The 17,859-nt window shown below is 37.8% G+C and overlaps 1 protein-coding gene across 2 annotated transcripts in view; it reads right to left on the minus strand.

The window, feature by feature from the left end:
• RELN (reelin) overlaps positions 1 to 17,859 on the minus strand; it is a 536,845-nt gene that overhangs the window by 71,821 nt on the left and 447,165 nt on the right. For both annotated transcript variants that reach the window (XM_068972809.1, XM_068972810.1), the window contains exons 32-41: positions 16,831 to 16,989; positions 16,457 to 16,645; positions 15,647 to 15,920; positions 12,827 to 12,967; positions 12,543 to 12,720; positions 8,998 to 9,082; positions 7,982 to 8,164; positions 5,416 to 5,587; positions 5,212 to 5,314; positions 3,201 to 3,430 (exon numbers count right to left, since the gene is read on the minus strand). In XM_068972809.1, the coding sequence (XP_068828910.1) occupies positions 3,201 to 3,430; positions 5,212 to 5,314; positions 5,416 to 5,587; positions 7,982 to 8,164; positions 8,998 to 9,082; positions 12,543 to 12,720; positions 12,827 to 12,967; positions 15,647 to 15,920; positions 16,457 to 16,645; positions 16,831 to 16,989 (1,714 nt within the window). The remainder of the gene's footprint in view (positions 1 to 3,200; positions 3,431 to 5,211; positions 5,315 to 5,415; positions 5,588 to 7,981; positions 8,165 to 8,997; positions 9,083 to 12,542; positions 12,721 to 12,826; positions 12,968 to 15,646; positions 15,921 to 16,456; positions 16,646 to 16,830; positions 16,990 to 17,859) is intronic.

Consider the following 17,859-nt stretch of genomic DNA (forward strand, 5'->3'; position numbering starts at 1 on the left):
AGAGAACACTTCTAAAGCAAATTCTTCTCTTTGCAGAAACTGCTGAAGTCAGTTTGAAAGGTAAGTTGATACCATTGTAAGAGCTGGCATGCCTCCTTAACATATTTACTTTCTTTCTGTAGAAATGAAAATCACATGGAATACAAAGAACAAGATGGTTAAGTTCTGTACCTTTTATAATTAGAGGAGGCATATTTTAAACTGAATTCCAATATCAGTAGGTAAAAATATAGATGTCTGCTTTTCTCTTGCTCAAATTACATCACCATGCCTCATGTATAAGCACAGCCTGGTGGGCAAAATCAGCTGGCAGTGATGCAGGCCCTGGGACCCTGGAACGCTGTCCTGGGGTAGGGAGCTTCATTCAGTGCCTCTGTGTGGCAGTGATCTTATTTCATACGCCTTTAAAATGGATTATTTTCATGTAGGAACTTTCGGAAGCATGTCTCAGTTGTTAAGACAATCTAAACTCATAGCTTTCACCTTATCTTTATGGTTGTTTTCTATTTAACCTAATTCTTACCTGAGCCATTGGAAGAAATTAACAGTCCACCAAAAAGAAAACCTGCAGCTTTTCATAATACCATAATGACCATGGTATTGGTCACAGGTGCTAAAGTGATTGGCTATCCAACCACTTTTCCCTGTCTACGCTGCCCATAAGGGCTTCCCAGGTGGCTCAGTGGTAAAGAATCTGCATATAATGTAGGAGACACGGGTTTGACTCCTGGGTTGGGAAGATCTCCTGGAGAAGGAAATGACAACCCACTCCAATATTCTTGCCTGGGAAATCCCATGGACCGAGGAGCTGGAGGGCTACAGTCCATTGGGTCACAAAAGAGTCAGACACGACTTGGCGACTAAACAACAGTAGTGCTTCCCATAAACATGGACTTTGGGCATCCATCCCTCTGTTGCAGCTCTTGGTCTTTTGGCTATAGCTGACTGGTCAGATTTTCTTTTCTAGAAATGTAGAATTAAGAATTCTAGAAAGTGAGAGCTGGAGTTTGATGAGTGATGTTACTATTAGCATGATAAAAAGGATCACAAACTCCTTTTGCTGATGTCCTCACATTTTCTCAGTGGAGTCCATGATTTCCTAGCATGTTTCTAATAAGTTCTTCCACTGCTTTTGGTAAGCCTCTTTATATTTCTTGCAACATATAATCCTAAATAACACAATTGATTTTGTGTAAAAGTTTTTTCCTGAGCTATTTCCCCCTGTTAATTCTTATATAGACAGGTTGACACCCCACCTCCATACACCATAATAGCAGCTTTCTGGTTGTGCTGACTGAGTCATCAGCTCTATCTATTCTTATGGTCTTCAGAGATTCTCCTTGCTTCCTCGACTATCACTTCTAAAGAATCTTGAGGATGTTTTATTTAGTAATGCTTATTTTTTTAAAAAATTAGATTTTCTAATAATTAGAACAGTATCCTGGTGTAACAGTAAGAATTAATAAATGATATACTCAATAGTACAAAATATTAGAGCCCTTAGCAATCAAATTACAAAAATTTTGCTAATGGTATCATGAGGAGTGAATGGATTTATGTTCAAAGAGAATGAAGACTTTTGAAGACTCACTTTCACCCTTTTGGAAAAGTGCTAGGTATTAGTAGTTTCGCTTGAAGACTTGAGACTTCTAATTATGCTGAGTTTCACATGGGGAATGTAAGTCTATCCCCATCTTGAAAGTATAATATTAGTACTTTTTTCTTTTAAATACCCGAAAGAGTAAGTTCTTTATTCTGAGGGAAAAGACAAATTCTGAAGTAGGCTACTTTGTTGACTTTCTCTTTGTTCACCTGTATTATAAGTTTTATTTTTTGAACTATACTTTTCATTTCATATTTATTGGGATTGAAGTTCTTTACTTCCAAATAACTTTTCAATGGAAGAGTCACATATATGTAACAAGAATACTGAGAGAGGTTGAAAAAATAGAAATACCTGGGGGAAGAGTGCTTGCTGCTGCTGCTAAGTCACTTCAGTCGTGTCCGACCCTGTGCGACCCCATAGATGGCGGCCCATCAGGCTCCCCCGTCCCTGGGATTCTCCAGGCAAGAACACTGGAGTGGGTTGCCATTTCCTTCTCCAGGAAGAGTGCTTATATATATATGGAGAGTGCTTATGTGTATATATATATATATATATATATATATACACACACACACACATATATATATGTAGAGTGCTTATGTGTGTGTATATATATACATATATATACACATATATATACGGAGAAGGCAATGGCAACCCACTCTGGTACTCTTGCCTGGAAAATCCCATGGGCGGAGGCGCCTGGTGGGCTGCAGTCCATGGGGTCGCTAGGAGTCGGACATGACTGAGCAACTTCCCTTTCACTTTTCACTTTCATGCATTGGAGAAGGAAATGGCAACCCACTCCAGTGTTCTTGCCTGGAGAATCCCAGGAACGGGGGAGCCTGGTAGGCCGCCGTCTATGGGGTCGCACAGGGTCGGACACGACTGAAGCAACTTAGCATACATATATATATATATATTTTTATGAAACACTTGGAATATTCTGCGGGCTTCCACCCTTCATATGTGCCTTCTCCTTGCACAAAAGATATAAGTAGATATTTGAAAATAAAACTTTTAACTGCATTTAAATTGTGAGGTGGGGGACAAATTATAATCCTGGGGAAAAACTATATTTCTGTTGCTTCTTAATTGATCTAATAAAGACCCATGTAGATATGAACCTCAGGACAGGGTGCTGCCTATGGTGTGCTCTTTTAAATCTATCTTCAAGCCAAATGTTCTTTAGCTTCCCAGGAGACTCAGTGGTAAAAGAATCCACCTGCCAATGCAAGAGACACAGGAGATGTGGGTTTGATCCCTGGGTTAGGAGGATCCTTGGAGTAGGAAATGGCAACTTACCCCAGTATTCTTGCCCAGAAAATTCCATGGACAGAGGAGTTTGGAGGGCTATAGTCATGTAGTCACAAAGAGTTGGACAGAACTGAGCACGCACACACACTCAAACCATGAATTAGCAGTATGTCAGCTCAATGTCCTATGTTTTAAACATTCACTGATCTGCTTTCAGTGGAGAACTGAGGAAGAAACGTAAGGTGGACATTTCCCTGATAAAGTGGCAAGTCAACCATGAGATCATGAAGAAAACTGTGAAATGAGAAAAACATAGCTGGAAGCAGCGGGTCCTTACCCACAAAGGTGCAGCTTCCCGAAGTGCACAACCTCCCTCCTCCAGCCCTGGGTGGTCCCCGCATAATAGGTGCTGCTTGGGTGGTGCTCAGTGGAGCACAAGGAGCTGACGTGGCCACTGCTGTGGTAGCAGAGGGGGAGCAGCAGGTGCCAGGTTGCCCCGAAGTCCCTGGAAAATTCCAGTCTGACCGGATCAGCAGAGGAGCTATCAGTTGAGCATCCGACATTGATCTTGATGAAGAAGAAAAAAATGGTACAAATTACCTCAGAGCAACAAGCCTCGAAATGATTCACCACTTCATTATTTTCTCGATGGTCCATTTTCCTGGGAACTGTCTTGCTGAAATATTTAACACCATGAAATTCTGTTTTGCCTGAGTAATATTGCATATTACCTTTAAATAATACTTTTTCATAAAGAACCTCAAAGGGCCTCATGAAAAATTTATTTTCCCTCTTTTTTATAAAAAGCTAGGAAGTGAATAAGGCAGAGACTGGCATGGAATTCCAAAATTTACCTTTAGCCCACATTCACTGCCAAGCCATACAAACTGTAGTGAAAAGGTTGTTTCTCTAATCTTAACCATTAGCTTTTTTTCAGGCTGCTGGATGGGAAGATCTTCTATTTTTCATCTTGTGACACCTTCAAACAATTCTGTTTTGCACATGGAGAATCTTCAGTATGTTTTCAATATTAAAACAGAATGAAATAAAATTTTTGTCACCATTTCCCTGGCATAGTGAGAACATTCTCAGAAAGGACTTTTTAAACATGAGGGAAACAATCACTTCATTCCTTTTTCGTGCTTTCAAGTGAATTAAACTAAAACTTAAACAAATGTAGGTGATTCATGAAAAAAATTTCCCTCTTCCAACTGGGATTAACATTTTTCTTGCTGTCATAGCAACTGGATATATTTCTATAATTTTTGTTCTTGTTGAAGTTACTCCTTTTTTCTTTTGATAGGTAAACTATTCTGATGAGTAAACTTTTCAGCTATAGGGATTTGTTTCTACCTAGATTCTTTTGATAACAGAACTCTTGAAAGGGCCACAGGTATTACTTTTTATTAACATTTAAAGCATAAATAATAGAAAATATAAAAGAAGGTTATATAAGTAGAAAAATTAGAAAATATATAAAATAGTATATAAAAATTAGAAAATATAATAGAAAGCTTAAAATAGAGAGTAATTTCTCCACTAAGGCATCATTTGGTCTCTGATTTTAAGATGAAAGAAACAACTCTAATTTAGAGGATACAATTAATCTAGCAAATATTAAAAATTTTGTTGACACAATTAGGCACTAATTTAAGCCTGTCCAATGATTAGTATAGGTTTCAACCATGAAACAAGTATCTTCAGAAGTTAAGACTATTGAACCTTAGCACAATGTATCTTTGGTTCTGCTGATTTTATCTAAGTTTTTAAAATATACAGTATTGTAAAGTAAAATAAAGTAAAAAAAAAGCAGCATAAAAAAATAAAATATATAAAAGCTTTTCTTCCATACATTTTAAATTTCTGTCTTGAAAAATAAAAGTCCATAAAGAGTAATGAAATATACAGAAATTAAAAAAAATAGTAAGTATTATTTTATCTGTAAAATTCATGACATCATGATAAATATTAAACAAAAGTGCTGGCCTGGTATAGACTATAATCACACTAACCTGGGTCTTAAGTAACACATAAAAATTGTGAAAACAGCACTAGAATAGTATATTCCTTTTCATTTTTATAATGTTTGAAATAATTTATTTTGACAATTTCTCATTGTAGTAGGTGAGGAAATTATGTCATAAATAAAGGACTAAAAATTCAGAAATAAACTTTAGTAGGATAATACATTCTACTAATAAAAATGAATTATGATGTAAAACCTCTTTTGTCCTTGTACAAAAATGGAAAGTCATAATGCATGAAATCATCTGAGATTTTCCTTCTCTTTCTTAGCTTTTGTTTCAAGATAAAATTTAAAGCATTACTAATAGAACAAAGTCAAGTACCTCAAATTGTATGATGGTGTTCTCATTCACATTCAGGTCACGAGTAGTAATGGAATGCTCACCAACTTCATTGGAAACAAACACCATAGCTGAATCTTCCTCACTGTTATACAAGAAAACAACAAGGAATCCATTTAGGCAAAAGCTCATTGTGATCTCTATAGAGCAGTGGCTTTATTTTTAACTTTTCAATTAAATACTTACGGTGCTCCTTTGGAAGAATATGGGCAATAAAGACCAATGTTACCACCAGGATAGAAAAACCAATTGTCTTCTCTAGGCCCAAAGTCAAAAGTATCCAGAAGCATCACGGGGTTATTTAAATTATTTCCATCAATGATGAAGTCATCAACAATCCAGATTTCTTCTTTCTTACCTATGGCATTTTTGGATAAAGCAAGTTTTTCAAAGGTGAAAACTGGATAAACATTTTTGCTCAAAGGAAGAAAGGACAGAGGGAACTCAGTAACTATTGGTTTAAATATATGCCTTCTAGACAAAGAAGCACAAACTATACAATACTGTGTTATCAGATTAAAGTGTGGAAAAAATTATGCTTTCAATTCTTTTAAGTTGACACTGCATGAAAGAACCTCACTAATTTCAGAAGACTGGTAAGAGTCTGCTTCCTTTCCTGTCACAGCAGTGCTATGGTACCATGGACCCTCCAGCAGCAAGAGAGGGCTTTGAATCATGCCTTCATGGTTTAGGGGTATCTGTAACATGCCTGAATCTATGAGGATGGATGGTCAGCCTGTGGATTTATAAATGAGTTACACTAACTAGTCTATTTATGGAGCAATCCAGGATATTTTAGTGGAGAAATCAATGGCAACCCACTCCAGTACTCTTGCCTGGAAAATCCCATGGACAGAGGAGCCTGGTAGGCTGCAGTCCATGGGGTCGCTGAGTTAGACACAACTGAGTGACTTCACTTTCACTTTTCACTTTCCTGCACTGGAGAAAGAAATGGCAGCCCACTCCAGTGTTCTTGCCTGGAGAATCCCAGGGATGGGGGAGCCTGGTGGGCTGCCATCTATGGGGTCGCACAGGGTCAGACATGACTGAAACAACTTAGCAGCAGCAGCAGGAGGATATTTTAGAGTCAAATCATGACTTAGAATCATGTTTCCTTTAGGCTTAAGGACCATGGCCATTACAACACTGGCTTGTTGTGCAGCTTTATTTAATTATTAAAAACTACACAGAAGAAAGCATTCTGTTATATGTTACTTTATTTTTCCCTTAATGTTTTTCAAAACATATATGTTTAGTTGGAGCTATATGGGAACACACAGAAAATTAAGAAAATCACTCTTTAGGCTGTCATAGAATTTGATTCAGCAACTCAGGTAGTGTGTTTAAGTAAGATATTTGCTGTTTTATTGCTAAGTCACGTCCAACTCTTTTGTGACCCCATGAACTATATCCCACCGGGCTCCTCTGTCCATGGGATTTTCCAGGCAAAAATACTGGGGTGGGTTGCCATTTCCTTCTCGAGGGGATCTTCCCAACCCAGGGATCAAACCCGGGTCTCCTGCATTGCAGGTAGATTCTTTACCACTGAGCCACCTGAGAAGCCCAAGGAAGATATTACTGAGTAGATAAGAAGGGCAAGCCCAGTGCTTTTACAAAACACTGCTTGGATTGAACTGGAAATGAGGTGATAAGACCATGCCAAACAGAAACAACAAGGTTCCCCAAGGTTGCTTCTTCACTGATTCCTACTTTTAGTAGAATTCTTATAAAATATATAAAAGGATCTATAAATAGAAGCCTATAAAAACAATCTGATGATTTAAATGAAGTCACATGTGCCTTTCCCTCTCTAATCCTGTCACTGTTCTAATACCAGTAGCTTTCTTCCCTTTTCTTGTTTTGGAAGCAATTGGTGAAAGAAATGAAGAAAAATTGGTAACCATTCCAAACATAATATGAAGACAACTATCCTCTGGACTGTAAAACAGGCTGCATTTTTGGACTCAGCGATTATATAAGATTATTTTCTCTGTTCACAATAAGTTACAAATTATTTTATTTTTTACTTACTGGTTATAAAGGAAACATTCAGGTTAAGTTTTAGAGATGGCAGTACATTTTTCTTATCCACTTCTGTGTTACCTTTGCAAAGAATTCTCTTAATATGATATTTCTGTGCTTACCTAGGCCATTAAAGGTACAGTTTGGTAGAGTCTGGTTCTTTATAAAAAGCAGTTTATAGAAATACAGGAAGCAATAAAACATTACAAACCTGTAAAATTGTTTTCTATAAGCATTTGAAAATGCTGTTACACATTCACTTTAACTTATCACTGAGTCAAGTGTATATGACAGAATATTTTATCTCAGGCACTATCTGCTTGGTGTCAGTTCCTCTTTGTCATGGCATTTTGCTCTAACATTGTTCTGTCTCATTAACGAAGTGCCTCACTCAGAACTATGTATTCCTAAACGAATTCAGTAAAAAATGTAGTTACAACTGATGAGTACCTAATGGTAGAGCTGGATTATTTTTTAAAAAGCATAGCTCTATGACAGGATTTAGCTATATTTGCATAGGAATCAAACACGAAGATAATATATAGTCAAATATGAAGGTAGAGATATATAAAGCTAAATATTCCTTGAAACTCCTCAAAAGTGAAGCATGCAAAATGTGCTATCGACAGTGAACTCACTTAGCTGACAAACACTTCCTCCACACCTTAGGTGAAAGCACGTTAACATGCCACAATCAGTTTTGACCACAGGAGAACTTAAGCATTTTTACCATTATTATAAGGTTGCCAGAGTCTGAATCTTGTAGCGTTGGTTTGGGCAGTGTATGGCAAGGGAACATTAATGAAAAGTATGTTGGTAGTTTGAGGGAAGTAAAATTCATCCATCAGATGCCAGGTGATTCCCCCATTGACGGAGAATTGCAATAGAATCGAATGAGACCTCTCTGGGGTATCTAGAAAGAAGAAAACACAGGCATAAACACATTGTGATAAAAACGGGAATAGTGTACAATCTTAGACTTTTTTTTTTTGCATCAATGCATAACCTGACTTGCATTCACATAGATGCTTTACAGTCGAAATGCTTCTGAGGCAAGCTGAAGTGATGATGGGTTGCAATTTCTGGAGAAATAGATCTCAAAACACACATCAAATCTTGGATTTTTCACACAGTACTATCTCCTTTTTTTTCTCAATATGAACACATATCTTTCTATATTTCACTTAGGAAATATTATGTCAAAAATTTTTGATTCTATAGGCTTCACAGCTCTACAAAGGGTCAAACATTTACATCTCAGGATATTATCAAAAGTCTACTTGAAAATTCCCTATATCCAAATGACATTATTTGTCAGGACAATTATTTAGTTTAATATGAAAGGTCAGAATGACAGAGTTGGCTTTAGGGGTTTACATCTGTGAAAGAAAATCCCAAGTTTCCAAAAGCTAAATTTTTAAAATTTAAATTTCTTTCAGCTAGAAATAAGTGGTGAAAAAAAGATTCAGGGATGTGATGATAAATTTAACCAGCAGAGGACTAGTATGATTACTATTTCTGTATGAAATCATTATAAAATAAGTAGTAATCTTACCCCAACATTAAAATGAATATATATTATAGAAGAACATTTGCAAACACTTATGCACTCAAATTTATGTTGGCTCTCCCATAGAACAAAATTTATGGGCCTAAAATCTGTTATTTCTTTGCGGAGGAGGAATCGTGCACGGGGAAATTTGCTTGAAGGGAAATAGTGAATTCATACCCACAAAAATGACTTACTTTTTGCTATAAATCGAAGTGAGAACTGGACATACATCGTATTGGTACAGTCTAGATCTCTTGAAATGAGCATCCGTAGTCCTTCCTGCAAACAAAAAACACACATGTTAAGCAATCTTACTTTACTTGTGAGAGTATTTTCCTTTGATTTTATATATCTAACTTATATTAGCTAAATAATAGATGCATAATGATCAAGAGACAATACTTGGTCCAGGAAAAATTGATCATTTCCCCTTTTAATGGCTTTCATTCCCTATGCTTGAATAAAAACATTTCATTGGCTCAACTTTAAGTCACACTTTGCTGTGACTTTTATAGAAAGCAGTGCAAAAATGATACCATTATCTATCTATAAGCCTTTTTAAAAAACAGCCTCCTTTGATCACAGCATGTTGTGAGAGGAGTAAAGAGGAAACAGACGGAAAATGTGCCAGCTCCTGCTGGAAGCTAGGAGCTAATAGGTAACTTTTTCAGGGTTCCAAAGAGTCTTAGGAACTTACTCCTTTGCGTGCTCTGACGGCCCCAGGAGGCTCTCATTCAGGCTGACACAACACTCTCCAGTTGGTCAAGTTAAATAAGGCGTAACTAAGCAGGTCCCTAAGCCCAGGCTGGAAGCGCTCATGCAGAGAAGCCAACGAAGGCGGAAAGCGATCACACTGGCTTTAGTAATTTTTCTGCTAATTAACTATTTCTGGTTGTCTGGGATTGACAGCTCCACAGCTTGTTTTCTCCATGTATGCAGGATTGCAGTGACAGCCCAGTAAAATAGAATTTCGCTATGCAAATATCCTAGGTACTAACAGGCCTTTCAGTTTCTCAAGTATGACTCTGAATGAAGTGGCTCTTTGGTGGTATAGGGCTGGCCGATACTGAGTGGACGCTGTACTGTCTACTGGCTTCTTAATTATCAGCTAACAGATACCAAGTAGAATTTAATGTAGAGGAAGCAAATTCTTCCTCTTCTTAATATTTATTATATAATACATTCTTCAATAGCTGAAAACTTTTAAATAAGACTAATTTTGTAATGGGCTTCTCTGTTATAGAGCAACCACATATTGAGTGCCCACAACATTCTGGGTTCTAAAAGAACCCTATTGTTTTATACCTATCACTCATAAGGGAAACATATTATTATCTTCCTGTTGCACATAAGGAAACGGAAAATCTGAGATCAGTAACTTGCTCAAGATTGCAAAAGTGATGATAGTAGAATTCAAACTCAGATATGTCAGATTCTGAAACTTATCCTCCATCCTTTACAAAATATCAGTGTTTTGTTTATTAAATCATCTTTTGGTTTGGGGAGAGATATCTAGATAATGCTAAATTCAGAATTTGAAAATTATTTGATATCATAATGAAAAAGCAACTGCATTTATACAAAGCATAGATTCAAACTTCCAGGATTGAAGGTGGTTGTGTAAAAGCCTTATATTTCCACTCTCATTTTTCTTTTATCTTAATAATTCACTGCCCTGCTCAGTCCATAATGCTTGGTCATTGCCTATCCTTCATGTCTTGAAGTCTTTACCCTTTTCCTCATACACTTATCAGCTTAAGGCCTTGGATATTTTCATAGCTTGGTGCCATATAGAGGTTAAGGCCATGGGAAAAGGTCACTTCATCTTACAATGAAAAAGCTTCGAGGTGGGTAGTTAACAGATACAGTTCATAAATATCCCTTGACAACATCAAGATAAAGGAATATGATTACTCTTCATCCTTGATTATAGAATGTGAGTATAAACTTGCTCCCATGTATCTTGTAGGAGCAATTTTGTTGACAGTCAGCATGATCTGAAATAGGAAGGCATCTTTCTTTCACATCTAAAATTTTATTTACAGTTAATTACTTGATATGGAAAATTGCCCAGTGGAACTGTATTGCCTGCTTCTACATATATTCCAGCTCATACAGATGCTTCTTTTCTGATCCTCTTCCAGGTTCAGTAATCCATCTGTGCTAAATGTAAAGCTATTTTAATAGCAGATAGCACTCCTGAATCTATAAACATTGAAAAGAAACTATCGTTTCCTTTTTCACAAAAGAATGCCTTTCTAGGTCAAACTACAACCTACTGAATGGCCTATGTTGAGCCTTCTTTGCATCTTGCAGGACTGATAGATAGGATATGTCCAACACATATAATGCTTGGCTGCCCTTGCATTTGGACGGCTAAAGAGAAAATATTTAATACTAATATAAAAGACTATATGTTTCCCTTGTTCATAGGATCTAGAGACCAGGTTAATTTACTGCTTAAAATTTTATCAGGTAGAGATATTTGAATCACAGGATTTACCTTTTGTGGTCTTGTCAATTGCTTCAAATAGATAGTGGTAATGAGAGCTAAAGCCTCAGACAAGAATTAAAATACACACAATCAAAACAGCAGTCTCTATCCTGAAATGTCCTACCTCAATTTCTTCAGTCACTTACTGCTCCTAGGGACTTGTAAATCTCCCTGACGCCTAAAGTGTTTTTTCTATCTCATCTAAAAACTTGAGAAGAATTCTGGACTCAAACAAGAATGATAGCCAGCATCTATTAACTATAATTGAAAAACTTCCAGGGTGTCTAGTTTTCTAAGCATCAGGTGCTAATCATCAAGGTTGTACAGAGACCCATGCGGATTTTTGTTACCGATTTCATTTGCACACCTAGATTAGCCAATTGCCCCAGCTGAGAGGGGCAGGATATAGCACGTATTCACATGCGAAGATGTGCCAGCTCAGCACAGATTCACATAACTGCTTAATAACCGTCTAACCAACATTTAGGTTGAAATCAAAAAATACACTAATGATGTCTGAGAAAGCTATTTAACTTGACTTAAATGTTTGGTTGTCTTAGAGTCACCAAATGGTTGTATTGGCAGGAGGAAAAGAAAGAAAATGGAAATAAAAAGCAAAGATCTTCCATAAAGTCATTTAGAAAAATATTTCAAGTTAAATATCTGAAAACACACAAAATGTTACATTCTAGAAGCCAAGATTCTAGAAATAGTGTATATATAATTTTTACATATGTAATTCCAGCAGAATGTAAGGAAGGTCTGATTACCAAAGCAAGGGAAGAGTTTAATGCCCTGCTGCTGCTGCTAAGTCAGTTCAGTTGTGTTCGACTCTGTGTGACCCCATAGACGACAGCCCACCAAGCTCTACCGTCCTTGGGATTCTCCAGGCAAGAACACTGGAGTGGGTTGCCATTTCCTTCTCCAATGCATGAAAGTGAAAAGTGAAAGTGAAGTTGCTCAGTCGTGTCTAACTCTTACCGACCCCATGGACTGCAGCCTACCAGGCTCCTCTGTCCATGGGATTTTCCAGGCAAGAGTACTGGAATGGGTTGCTATTGCCTTCTCTGGTTTAATGCCCAAGTGATCATTAAATATGATCTCAGTCGATATAAGAGGAAACATGATATGTGTTAGAAGACAGTAACAGTATATACAATAATATATCATCTGAACAGAAATGTATCTATGTGGAGCATTGAGAAAAGACAGGAATTTCAGTGCTAGTGAACAATCTTATCTGACCCCCTTAAAAATGAGTGATGTTCCAGACTTGATGGTTTCACCATTCAGATTCCCCCTCTCTGCACCATACACTTCAGGCCAAAGGTCAGGATGTAAGTTCCCATTGAAATCATCTTTAAGAATCGAGGGTAGAGGAATAACAGGAACACAGTAGGCTCCACCAAAGCCCCGGTCACACCTAAGGAAAAAAATGAGTGGAGAAAAGGCATTATATGTCATGAGATCAAGATACTATCTTTCTTTTTGCATTACAAAAAAAGAAACTGTCAATTTCATTAACTTACACACAGCGTCCAGCATCACAAATCCCTCGTCCTGAGCACATCCAAGGACACCCTGAAGCCAGCACGACATTATCAATAGCCCAGGAGTCAGCCCCCACAGTGTAGTTGGCTTGGATCCATCTGAACCGGGTCCTGGGCGATCTAAGAGAAACAAAACAACACAGAAAACAAACAAATTGTACTTGGTTTGAGTGGCAACCTTCAAAAACAAAACATTTAATTCTTTCATTTTAAAAGTGTCTTCCTCAGGGTTCCAGTTTTCTCTTATTTGAGACACTTTGTTTTATACCAAATTTTGGATGTTGTTTACTTGACCCCAAAACAGGAAAGTAGAAAATACACTTTTAAAATATTTCACCATTTCTTTCATATAAGAGCCTCTGAACACATGTGATTTGGAAAAGTTAGTTTGAACTATCAACTTATTCTGTGTTTTAACTCTATGCAGAATATTAGTTTTCGCTTTCAGGCTTTTACAACTTTTCAGTACTGGAAAAGAGACTGAGGATGATAAACATGAGGATAAGTTGGAATCTTTCAAAGTTCTTGCCATGAAGTCTCTGTTCTACTGTCCCTAAGGTTTCTGGGTAGTAAATGGAAGCCTCATCCAACTTCTGCTTCTATTTTGGTTCCTGAGGGCTTGGCTCCCATAAAGGTGAGGACTAGAATGATGTGATGCACCTCCATGTTTTTTTTTTTTTTGCAATCTGTTAACTGGGCTATACTGTCAGAAGACCACTTTATCCAGAAATATGTACAGCCTTACCAAACAGCAGTAGCAGTCTCTCATTTAGGAACAGATTGCACAGCAGAAATGTGTTAGTTATTTGGAATGTAAAACACAGTCAACTTGAAGTGGAATTTCAATAGTAACATTTCAAGTGCTATTGTTTTCCCTACACAAGTCCTCCTTCAATGCAACACAGCTGCCAGCGTGGTGGCTCTGAAACGGAAATCTAATCATGTCACCACTCAGTTTAACACACTTTAAATGGTTCCCCGGCACATGCCAAACTGCTAATATGAAATACATGCCCCCTTCATCATCTGCCCTCTTCTCTTGCTTCATCTTTGCCTATTTCTTCACAATTGTACTCTAATAGCATCGAGTCCTTGAGTTTTCCCATCAACTCATGTTTCTTCTGGTCTCTTGGATTTTTTTTTGGCTTACAACAGCACATATGACTTCCAACAGGCTCTCTTCAATCAGATAAGCTTTATTCACTAATTCAGACTCAACTCAGACATCAGTTTTTGCAGAAAGCTCCATTCAATATCCCTGAACTGAGTTGGGTAGTATCCCCCTTTGTTTCAATAATATCCCTGGGTTTTGTCACTGTTAGTATTTTACAGCATAAACAACTGCTTAGATACCTGTTATCCTAAATCATATATTTGGATCCAGGCATCACCTTATTCATTTTGTACCAGAGATCTAACACATAATGTTGTTGTTGTTTAGTAGCTAAGTTGTGTCTGTCTCTTTTGCAGCCCCATGGACTCTAGCCTGCCAGGGTCCTCTGTCCATGGGATTTTCCAAGCAAGAATACTGGAGTGGGTTGCCATTTCCTTCTCCAGGGAATCTTCTCAACCCAGGGATTGAACCAAGGTCTCTTGTGTCTCTTGCATTGCAGGCAGAGACATTCAATAAATGTTTGTTGAATAAAAATAGAATGAATAAATGAGCTACAAGTGAGCATTCTTTAAAGCTCTGGGGTCTGCAGGAAACTGTTTTAGGTTAAATACTGAAACACTTTGATTTCCTGTTTTTTTTTTCTTTTTCTGCCACTTGTTTGCACATCTCTGAATCAAAATGGAACCAGGAAAATGGAAACCACCATAAGTATTTAATGGAGAGAATTTACAAAGTACTGGATGCATAGTGAGTGGCAGCATCAGTGAGGAAATAAGAGTTTAGGAAAGTCAGGAAGCCACTGCAAGTCCAAAGATGGAGAGATACAGGAGGAGGTGCTGCATGTCACCTGGAGGGACACCATGGTGGAGCTGGAGCTGCTGAACTTGGCCAAGATGTACTTGAGATAGAGAAGGAGTGGGGAGGAATACCCTGGTTTAACTTTATTTCCACCCTCCACTTTCTTGCCATTATCTGTTACTCCCTAAACCTACCAGGAAGCCAGAAAACATATGCAGGTGGCAAATGCAGCTGGCAGAGGCCAATTTGCCTACAATTCAGAGCAGGGCAGTGGAAGGAAGATGTAGGGATCTGGGGAGAGCAGCCCCAGGATGGCACAAACTCACCCACCACAGTAACATTAGTTCCTAGAAAGATCCTTCACTATCCAACACCTAAACCATAGAAGTGGGAGCCTGCTATAAGCCCTAATATAAGGTAGGGCTGAATGTAATCTGAGATCCTGCGGAGGGGAAGAAAGATGTAAAATGATATGAGCATTTCAAAAGAATGAACCTTTACTCTTATTGTGGTGTGGAGATTAAAAAAGAAAAGCCAACAACAACTAAGGACACTCTTCCACATTTAATGATTTTACCAACTGCTTCATGTGGATAAGTATCACTCTGGTTATTGGGTAGATGTTTATTTTTACAAATTAAAACCTGAATCTGTTGGGCAGCCTTCAGGTTGCTAAAGAAGCGAAGTTCAGCCTCATAAATCTCCTGGAACTCCTAACCACATTTAAAAAGTATTACCTAAGCCCCTATAACTTTTTCTCCCCCCGGTATGTTCCATGCATAATCCTCATGAAAGAGTAATAGAATTTCCAAGTGGCATCACAATTATTTTCCAATTAGGTGACAGAAACCTGAAGTTCTGACATGTAGCCAAATGACAATTCTCACATGGTGGAGAGTGGAAGGTAGACAGTGATCCGCTTCCAATTCTGGAATCTCTCAGAGGTGTAAATTGAACTTTCTGTGTAGTGCAGACAGCCAATGGTTGGAGGAACACATTCTTCAGTGACAAGATGCCAGTCCCTGCCATTGTTCAGAGAATACTGGAGCTGTACACTGTGGGAGTCGCTGAAGGGCTTGCTACAGCCCATGCTCATTTCAAACTGCAAGAAAGTTGATGCTGACACATGGAAGTCCCAGGTCTCAGCATAACGAGGTTTTCCTATGAAAAAGGAAAAGTTTAATGGTAGCACATAATTGTACTCTCTTTCTTATTGGGTGTTTCTGCTTGTCATGCTTTCAGTAGTAAACAAAAATCATATTTTATCTATAGTGTCTCACATGTGCTTTGACTTTTCATCTCACACTGACTTTTTTTATCTAGTTAGCACAGACTCAGAAATATGGACGGCTGCTAACTTGAAAAGTCTTACCACCTTGAGACAGGCTAACAGAGAGTCTGCAAATTCTAATTCTGCAGATTCTAAAACATGGTAATGTTCTCAGACAGACATTTTGCCTCACTTTTAAGAAACATTGGTCATATTATGCATGCCATGAAAGACAGTCCCTGCAAAAACTGTCATTGGGTTCACCAAGTCACACTAGAAGACAAAACAACTTGTTATTTCCAACTGCCTCCCTCAGCACAGGCAGTTATGCACATGGTTTTGCATTAGAGAATCTTCTTTTGGGCTTTAATTAATTTAGTCCTCTAGTTAATTAAATATTCTCCCTTTATCAAGTGAAAATGTATACCTATGTTTTCAGTGAATATCAGAGCAGTATCCATAGAGAGACAGTCAATGTCAACTTGACCTCCTTGGATTCGATACCAGTTGGCTTGCAGATCTAAAGAGCCATCAAATTTATCCTGAAATCCAGTTTGAGAGCTGTCATTCATTCCTATAAGGACATCATCCAAGGCCCACTGGGCTGAATGCTTCCCTGAAATCAGATGAATAAAAGCAGTTACAGGAGGTTCATTATATAGCAATATGAATATCTTTATGATTGTGGTTTTAAATCAAATTATCTAGAAATTGACAGCAAATTAAAAAACACACAATATGAAGTGGCTTTAACTGGATGATTAAATGCTACCAGGAAAGTCGGGGTGAGCAGTAACTTGCCATGTTGGGGCTGCCACCATCGAAAAGCTGTAGCAGGTGTCTTTGCCTCTCGTGGAAGGTCGATGGAAATGATCTGTGGTTCCAGAAATGACATGAAGTCCAACTCTCGAAGCAAATGCCAGAGTATCCCATTGTCATTTGAATACTGAACAACAAGCCCTGTGTTAAAAGACATAAATCCAGTTACTTGGACAGCTTTCCTAGAGGCAAAAAAGGCAAGGAACAGTATTATTTTAAGTGGCAAGACTGTACTAGAAACTTCAAATTGCATCTCGTAGAATGAGGGCACATTTGTCTAACTTCCAAGGAATGAATTAGTAGACCTGAAGGCTCATCAATTTCTTGACAGTTTCTGATGTACCAACTCCTAGGAAATGGGAGAAAAATACATAGGCTCTTTTAAAGACCACTCAGCTTTGTATGAGCAATGAGGAGGTTGGTAAGAGGGACATAAAAATGCACTTCAGATTATATATTTGAATTTTAGATTCTTTCCTGAACAGTACAAAGTCTCATATCATTATTATATACTCAGAAGGAATATCTCAATCTCCCAGCACAAAATCAAGAAGGGCTCTTTGCCGCTGATGCACCAGATAGGAAGCACAGGTCAATCTGAAATTCTCTTAAGCAGAAGGATACTTTTACAGGCACTTCATACTCTGTCAGACCTTGGTCACTGAAGACTGAATAAAGACAAATTATCACACAGCAAAGCAGAAGAACTCACTCCGCTCTGATGTTACTCTGACCTTCCTCTCTTCACCTTCTCCCCTTCACATATCTCTTCTGCCCCATCTCCCTCTGCCTATCACCAGAGAAGTGTGATTTAGAGAAATACACATGAAAGTTTAAGATACTTCATGTGTGATTCCTCCTACCTCCCCCAGAAACATTTTTTTATTTTAAAAGAGGACACAGGGGAAGGGTAATGTTGAATGCAAAGGAAAAAACTGCTAATGATGAAATGATAGGAATCAATGAAATATATATATACATATAATATATATATCATTAGCAAATAATTAA

Source organism: Capricornis sumatraensis, chromosome 5, assembly GCF_032405125.1.
Source record: "Capricornis sumatraensis isolate serow.1 chromosome 5, serow.2, whole genome shotgun sequence".
Classification (NCBI taxonomy): Eukaryota; Metazoa; Chordata; class Mammalia; order Artiodactyla; family Bovidae; genus Capricornis; species Capricornis sumatraensis.